At 58.0% G+C, this 8377-nt stretch overlaps 1 protein-coding gene across 2 annotated transcripts; it reads right to left on the minus strand.

Annotated features, from left to right (window-relative positions):
• Positions 1-1311: 1311 nt before the first annotated feature.
• CHRNG (cholinergic receptor, nicotinic, gamma (muscle)) lies at positions 1312-7612 on the minus strand. Of its 2 annotated transcripts, XM_008579429.1 has the most exons (12): positions 7543-7612; positions 7226-7365; positions 6938-6982; positions 6653-6762; positions 5921-6076; positions 4831-4928; positions 4258-4458; positions 3923-4037; positions 3619-3733; positions 2694-2910; positions 2379-2512; positions 1312-2072 (listed from the first exon to the last, which is right to left on the minus strand). In XM_008579429.1, the coding sequence occupies exons 1-12, from the start codon at positions 7595-7597 to the stop codon at positions 1899-1901; spliced, it is 1560 nt and encodes a 519-aa protein (XP_008577651.1). In that variant the 5' UTR covers positions 7598-7612; the 3' UTR covers positions 1312-1898. The 2 variants fall into 2 exon arrangements, with proteins under 2 accessions (XP_008577651.1, XP_008577652.1); XM_008579430.1 differs by lacking the exon at positions 5921-6076 and having other exon boundaries at positions 1899-2072; positions 7543-7605.
• Positions 7613-8377: the final 765 nt, after the last annotated feature.

Here is an 8377-nt window from a genome sequence, read left to right on the forward strand (position 1 = left end):
CGCCGGCCCAGGGCGGCCAAGCGGCGGCGCGGGCTCTGTCCCGGGCCCGGACTCTGTCGGTCGCCCGCCCAAGGGAGCGAGTCCCGGCCTCCCCGCGCCGGGGCTCGGAGGAAAAGGCCGCACCGCGTCGCGGACAGCGCGGGTTCTCGGCCCCGACTCCACCTGCCGCCGTCCCGGCGTCTCCCAGCCTCCCAAGGCTGCTCCGCGCTGGCGCCGCTCTGCTGTATCGTATCTGATGACTCAGGTTGTCCCGTGGATTCCACCAGCCAGTGTCAGGCGCGAGACACAGTAACCCTCAATAAATGGTGGCTGGTGTTAATCTTTGAGTGCGTGCTGTGTGCCTGGGGCTATGGAGCGAATTCTCCGCCCTCTAAGGCTTTCAGAGAGGTCGAGAGACTCGCGCCAGGTGGCAAAGCTAGTGAGGGGCTCACAAGAACCTGAGATGGTCCCACCGGCATCAAATTGCCTCCCAGGTGGAAGTCCTATCCCCCCCCACACACTCCCCTAGGACCCTGCGGCTCTGACTGTGCTCCAGACACACAGTGCATGTACACACACACACACGCACGCACGCTGGAGTGAATAAAGTGAACCTGCTGGTGATTTAGCCCCAAAGCCAGCAACCCTGTGCTTGGGGAGAGGGTGTTTTTCCGGAGTTCTCTCCTCCCAACATGTCCCATTGTCAGGACTTTATGTAGCACTCTCACATCTTGAATCACCGTTACCTGCACCTTTGATCCTGCAGTGAGGGTAGACAGGAATTGATATTTGTGTCCATATTTACACAGATGAGGAAACAGGCTCAGGGAGCATACATGACTTGCCTAAGCTTGCCCCCTGGTCACCAGCAGAACACAGCCCCAGCTGTATTCTCAGAGCAAGGCCTTTCCTCTCCCCTAGGAAGCCCTCAGCTGGTCATCTTATTTCCTGATAAGTGGGGTCCAGGAAGGCCAATCAAGTTCTCCTGGAAGGCAGAGTCCAGTGGCTCTCTGTCAACATCAAGCCTCTTTGCCTAGGTCTTCCTTGTCAACCATCCTGGACTTTGAGAAGAGAGGGAAGAGAGTCCATTTTTCAGGCCACAGAGTATCTGAAATTGGGTTAAACCTTGTTTAACCACCAGTGTTCTGGGGAATCCCTCTTACTCTGGGTCCCAGTTTGCACATATCAGATAAGTGACTCTTGCTTGCCCATGATGCTATGAGAAGCACTTTCATATAACAATGAAAAAGATAATAAAATTCAAGAAATCTTTTATGATCAGTGGCAAAAAATGCACATGAATGATAAAAAAGGAAAAAAAAAAAAAAAGGAACATGAATGGAAAGGCCACTGGTGCAGGTGAGTATTGTGTGCTCATAGCACCCAGAAGGCAGGGTAGGGAGATGCCAGCTGAGGTGAGCTGCTGTCCTTCTTTCCAGAGAGCATTAGCTGCTACTCTTCACACCTCTCTTGACTGGCTTCCTTCAGGGAGAACTTGTGAAAGGAAAGCCAGTCCCAGACCTGGAGGATAGGACCTTGCCCGCTTATGGGCATCATACAATACAGAGTCTTTAAGGCCTCAAAATGATGGGAGTTGCTAATGCTTTGCTGAAATGAAGGGAGTGTGCTAAGTGGAGGAGAGGTTAGTGCCAGGATGAGCTAGCCAGTGCCACGTGGATGCTGACCCCAAGCACACCCTGACCACAGCCCATGCCCAGCCACTAAAGGACTCCAACTCTCTCTCTTTATTTCTCCAGCTTTACTCAGGACTTTTTGGCTCATTCGGTCCTAAAGGGCACTTCCCAAAGGGCACTTCCCAAAGGGCACATTCATGACCTCAGCAACAGAAGAACACAGCTGCTAAGACTCAGTGTGACCCACATATATGACTCCCACATGCCCAGCAGTGATTGGTTGGCTCAGTCCGGCGAGGGCAGGTAGGGGCGGGGGTCTCCAGGGAATGGCAGGGCTGGCACTCGATTGTAGTGGGCCATGAGGAAGATCCCCATAGTGCCGCAGACGAAGAGCGAAAGCATGGCCAGGAAGCAGACACGGTCCAGCACCCGGCCCACCAGGAACCACTCCTCGTTCTCCTGAGGGCGGGAGGCACGGTGTGGGATGACCAGTGGTGGCACCAAGACTGCCCTGGATCCCTCTGCCATCCTCGTGCTTCTAGCAGGTCTCCATTCTCCATTTCCTTGGGCCTTTATCACATATGCCCAAGCCCCAACCTGGCTTCTTCCATGGTCCCCTGACCCTGAAGTCCCTCTCCCTCCCTGTTCCCAGCTCCACTTTTTCCAATCCACTGTCCTACCTTGGCCACCCCACTCATCCTGCCCCCATTTCAGGTCCAAGCCCAGGTATTCAAACCACCCCCACCCCACTCCACCCCTGGTTACGCTGTCAAAGTGACTTTGTTGGTGCCGGGCGCGGGCAATGAGGTTGCAAGCTTCCACACAGGCCTGGATGGCAGGTGCGGCCTGCTTCAAGCTGCCACAGAACTCCTGGCTTTGCCCCGGCTGTGGGCCTTTCTCTGGTGGGAGTGAGGTTACGGTTTGGGAGTAAAACAGGCAGGGAAGGTGGCCTCTCCTCAGGGACCCCAGCCCTTCTCTCGCAGACCTGGACACTTGCCCAACACTCATCTGCTGTGCCTGGCTCCCCGTCTGGAGTCCCTGAGGAGGAGTGTCCCCAGTGTCTCATAGCCTGTGTCTCACCTAGCTTCTCCAGCGCTGCCCTCACCAGCCCATTGTGCTGCCGCTGCCGGAAGAGGAGTTCACTGCGAGGCAGGCAGAGGGCTGCCTCCTCCCCAGTGGTGATCAACCACCCCGAGGAGGAGCCATTCTGTAGCCGGGGCTGGGCATCCTGCACATCTGCTGGGGCCAGTGGGCGAATGTGCATCCGCAACAGCTGGGGCAAGAGCCGCAGGAACACCTGGAGAGGAGACGGTTCTGGGTGGCTTAGCATGGACAGCCAGCACACCTGAGTGTTTGGCAGCCAGGCTGAGCTTTGGAGCAGAAGCTGGAGGTTGATGCAAAGAGCTCATGCTGCAGGGTGCCTGGAGGCAGTGTATTGGGACAGTGAGTTGGCCATGGTATGGCTTGGCTATTCTGTATCACAGAGTCTGGGTTCCCAAATGTTTGTGCACAACAGAATCAACAGGGCCTTGTTACAAACACCCAGATTCCTGTCCCCTGCTCCCCTACTATTCTGGCCTAGGATGCCTGGGGCAGGCCTGGGAATCTGCATTTGTAATAAGGGCCCCAGATGACTGTTGCAGATGAGCTGCAGATCACACAGATTATGGAGCCAAACTGCCTGGACAGAATCCTGCCTCCTCCACTTTCTGGCTGTGTGACTTTGGGAAAACTATTTAGCAGTTTCTTCTATAAAGTGGAGATGATGCTAATCCCCAGCTGACAGGGGTTTTATGAAGATTAAATGTTAATATAAGTAATATCTCTGGCACCTAATAAGTGCTCAGCATTATTAATCCATCTTAGCACATGCTTCAAGATGCACACAGGACAGGTTTGCTGCTGAATGCAGTTGGTGAGGATATGGCCAGGGATGTGGCACAGACGGAGGTTCATGTGAGTGGACTGGGCAGGAGGATGCTGGAGTGGGCAGGGAAGGCCTTGCCTTGCGGACCCCTCGGGCCACGGAGTGTGTGTGTGGGGACCGCAAGGACACATTGAGCACGACAACAGCATTCACCACAATGAGGATGGTCACCACCAGAAGGAAGGTCAGGTACCTGTTGGGGTGGGGGTTGGCAGGGGCCACGGTGGCCCTTAGGCACCCCATACCCAGATGTCACCCACATCCTTAGTGGCCACTCCCCTCAGGTCTCCTGAATTGGTGATGGTGGGGTGGGGAGATGGTAGGAGGGCAGAGCCAGGAAGCCCAAGGAGGGAGGGGTGGGCAGGCAGAGGACCAGCCTTACTTGCTGATGAGTGGCACCGCCTGGGAGGTCTCAGGTACCTTCTTGGCCACAAGGAAGAGGAAGACAGTCTGGGCCAGGAGCACATTGATGGCGACGGTACATTTCTGGCCACCCGCTGCCCATGACCAAGAAGACCTCAGAGCAGGTCTCCACCTCCCTGCTGTGGGTCCCTCCCACCGCCCACGGAGGAGCCCCCTTGTCCCACAAGGAGCCCACTGCCCCTGGTCTTGGGTTGTGGTGCCACCCAGTGCCTGGGCAGGGCCTGCCTGTCCTCCCAGTTGTCCTCTGTGCTGCTGCACAGGGCATGGCCTCCCTCCCCCAGGCTCTCCGGGTACCCTTGGCAGGGAGGAAGTAGATAAGGATGGCGACGGAGGAGATGAGCACACAGGGGGCGATGATGTTGATGACGTAGAAGAGGGGCTTGCGCTGGATGAGCAGGTAGAACACCACCTTTTGGTGGCCCGCCTCCTCGGCCGGTGCTGCCACGTCCAGCAGCATCTTGGCTGGCCGGTGCCGGATGGCCCACTCCCCGTTCTCTGCAGGAGAATGGGCGGGCAAGGGTGGGCATGGGCAGTGTGGGCCTGGCAGATCCCTACAGCCCAAGTGACCCAGCCACAAGGACCGTATGTGCCCTAAGGAGACCAGCAGACCAGCAGAAGGGGCACCATCGAGAGACAGCAATGGGGTAGGAGACTGGGTACTTGATTTCCTCCCTTCAAAACTGGAGTGATTGTCCTAGGGAAAGTCAGAACTTCACTGGACCTTTTTAAGAACTTATTTTATGGTTTACCGTAGTTTTCATCTTGAGTACACGGGAGGGGCATAACCCTGGTCTGGCCTTCTGCCCACAGCCAGGTCCAGCAGGGATCCTGGACGAGGCTGCCCAGGAGCCCCTGGGTGGGGGTTACCTGTGAAGGCCTCGGGGTCGATGAAAATCCACTCAATGCTTTGACCGTCTTCCTGGCTCAGCTGCAAATTGATCTCATTGGTGCTGTAGGTCTGGGACCTGGAAAGTGTAGAAGGAAAGAGGATAAACTTGAGCGTGGGTAGACCTGCCCGTGAGGTCACAGAGGTGGTCATCTGAGAGCAACTGTGGGCAGTTCTGCTTCAAAAAATATAGCCCCACACTTCTGAGTCCTCTATAAAACCCTGTGGTTTTATGTGGAGTGCAGGGAGGAGTTTGAGTTGAAGGGCTGGGAGGCTGCAGCTCAGTGCTGTTACCTGGCTAAAGGGCCCAGGACCACTCTGTGTGCATCCCTCTCACTGCCACCAGGGCAGGATGGGCCAACAATTATGACAGAAAATACATGCCTACCAAAGAGGACCTCTCAGGTCTGTTTATTGAGGGGGGGGTCTCCCTGCCAAGTTTCCTTGTAAAAAGACTGCTCCTCTAAAATACAGGAAAACTCTTTCCACATTTACAGATGAGGAAACTGAGACCCAGAGCCCCCCCCCTCAGGTGTGGCTTGGTGGCATACAGGCTCTAGCCCAGATGCCCGGCCAGGGCTCCTCCTTCAGAGGACAGCCCCACTCTCTGTGGGTCTGCAGCATGTGGTGGTTTTGTGTGTGTGCATGTGTATGCCTTCTCACCCCCTCCCCCAACATTGATTTCTCCACTTGGGGCACAGGCAGGGAAACTGAGGCAGTGAAACAGAATGAGTGAGGGAACTGGGGCTTAGCAGGGAGGGACTTGGGCACCCTCAGGGGTCTCAGCCTGAAATGGGCACAGAGGAGAGATGGAACCAGGCCCTTGCCTTTAGGTGGTACCACACCCAAGGCCAGGGTCCCTCACAGCCCCCACCCTTGCCCATCCCTGCCCAGCCCAGCCCAGCCCAGCCCATCCCTGCCCAGCCCAGCCCAGCCCAGCCCAGCCCAGCCCAGCCCAGCCCAGCCCAGCCCAGCCCTGCCCTGCCCAGTCCAGTCCATCCCTGCCCAGCCCAGCCCAGCCCCTCTTAGAGCAGCCCCTTAAATCCTCCCCCAGTCCATAAATGGCCTCACTGGAAGATGAGGGAGCAGTTCTGCCAGTCGAAGGGGAAGAAGGCGACAGAGATGGAGCAGGAGGAGCGGAAGATGGCAGGCGGCAGCCAGTAGATACAGCCGTCAGGGGACACGAGCACATTGCAGTAGAGGGCCACCTCGAAGACGCCATCCACACTGCGCACAGCCAGGCCGCCTGCTGAGGGCTCAGACCCTGTGGCCCCGGACCAACCCTCTGCCCCGTGTGGATGGGGCCCGGGGACACCCACCCCTCCCAGCCTGCCGTGCCTCTGTCTGGTCCCACCTTCCCCAGCAGTCTCCTGCCACCCCCACACCAGACAGCCTCTCTTGGGCCCCCCCAATCTCTGCTTCTCTTTTTCCAACTCTCAGTAATAACAGCAATGGCACTGCTGGCGACTGACATCTGTTAAGCTCTTTCTAGGTGCCAGACCCTGCGTGAAACACTTTTCTTACCTGTGTGTTCACCCTACAGCTTCTACAGGAGCTGTCATTGGCCCCAGGGAGGGGAGCAGCCCACCAGGTGGCCCAGCCCAGAGGGGATGGAGCCGGGTGCAGTGAGGGCTGCAGAGTCCTGCCCTCAGCACGTGCTGTCTGCTCCTTCTCCATCCCCCCACGTTGTCTTGTGTGCGCACAGTCTGCTCACCTGTCTCTTTTCCCAGAGCCCCCTTATTCTGCTAGGCCCTGACCCTCATGCCCTTTGTCCCCCCAACCCTGCCTGCGTCCCCTCCTCACTTGTTCTCCAGCACGATGTCCGGCCGCCATACCATGGTGGACGGCACCCTCAGCACCCACAGGCCTTCGTAGTCTTGTGGGTCCCAGCGCAGGCGATAGTCGCACCACTGCTGCAGGAGGACAGGCGGCTGCCAGCCTCTGCCCACCATGGCACTCGCCACCAGGAATGGGAGTGTAACCCGGGGGACAGAAGAGGCAGGGCAGGGGCAGGAGCTCTAAGGAGACCTTGAGCCCCAAGGTGGGGGCCCCGATAGACAGGAGGGGGGCAGCAGGATGGCCTCTTACCATCTCTATCCAGACATTGGTGGTGAGGGCCTCCTCTCGCTCGTTCTGGAGGTGCGGAATGGAGGGGTAAGCCCCCCATGACTTGCCCTCTCTCAGGTGCCAGTCCCCACAGGCCACTAATGGGGCCAAGTGGCCCCTCGCCTCTCAAGCAGAATCCACCCCAACCAAGGGCGTTTCCCAGGCCCCCCTGTGCAGCCCCCTCCCTCCCGGCTGCTGGAGCTGGCCTGTGCTCTCCCCAGCAGGTCCCGGGCATGGTGTGCTGACCCCCTCCTCCCTCCTGTGACTCACCAGGGAGATGAGGTTGGTGAGGGTGAGCTTCAGGCTGACATTGACCACATCTGAATCATGCTCGGCGGGCCGCAGGTGGGGGTCATAGCTGTGCATCAGGTCCGCGAGCAGGCGTTCCTCCTGGTTCCGGCCATGGGCCCCTGCAACAGACGCCATGAGCCCAGCTGGGGGGCTTGGAGGCAGGAAGAGGGGGAGGCCGTGGAGGGTGTGCAGTGGAGACTCGGGGAGCTGGGGCCCAGTAACCCTCTTGACCCTCCATCCCTTGAGGCCTTGAGCCCCGGCTCTGTCTCCCAGGCCCCAATTCTCCTGTGTCACACCCAGGCAGACCGCCAGCAGCAGCAGCAGCAGAAGTGGTCCCCAGCCCCCATGCATGGTGCCTCGGCTCTCTGCAGTGACAGGGGTGGGACGGCAGCTCTCAGGTCTGGGGCAGGGAGAGATGGTCTCTGGTGTCATGTAACAGCCTGCACTCCCACCCCGGCAGCCCAGCCAGCCAGGTCCAGCCGCACCAGCTGTCTGACCACAGCATTGTCAGCTGTTCCAGGATGGACACAATGCAATCTCGGGTTACCTAGATTTGGGAGGGGAGAAAGGGCCCCCAACAGGGATGATCCACCTTCTGTCCCCACTCTCAAACTCAGTTGTCCCAGCCCTACATCCGTTTTCCAGCTGGTTGGCTAAGGATGCAGCCAGGGACAGGTGGCATGGGAGAGATGGGCCTTGACCGAGGCTCCAGAGGGGGCTGATCCTGCTCCCTGCTGCCTTGTTCACGGAATCAGGATTTGGGGAGGTGTGGAGGCTGGTTTTGCATGTGAGTATCTCTGGGATGTGGTTGAGGACCCCAAACCTCTCTCACCAGCCTGACATCTTCATGGGTCACTCGCTGAGTCAAGACTCTGTGGGTAAAGTGTCTTGGAGAAAGATCATTATGCCCTGCAGCCTGTGACACCTCAACACAGGTTAGAACACCGGGTTGGATTCTCCCATGCCTTGAGACAGGGGATACAGACCTAGTAAGCTTTGAAGTGAGAAGAGCTGAGAAAGATCTGGAACTTGTGACTAGGACAGCCCTGAATAGGGGCTCCTCAGCGGGGCCTCAGGATTTATGCAATCATCCGGTAGGCTCATGGCGCACCCGCATGTGCCGACCCAGCG

The sequence above is a fragment of the Galeopterus variegatus genome, unplaced genomic scaffold (genome assembly GCF_000696425.1).
Source record: "Galeopterus variegatus unplaced genomic scaffold, G_variegatus-3.0.2 Scaffold1883, whole genome shotgun sequence".
Lineage (NCBI taxonomy): Eukaryota > Metazoa > Chordata > Mammalia > Dermoptera > Cynocephalidae > Galeopterus > Galeopterus variegatus.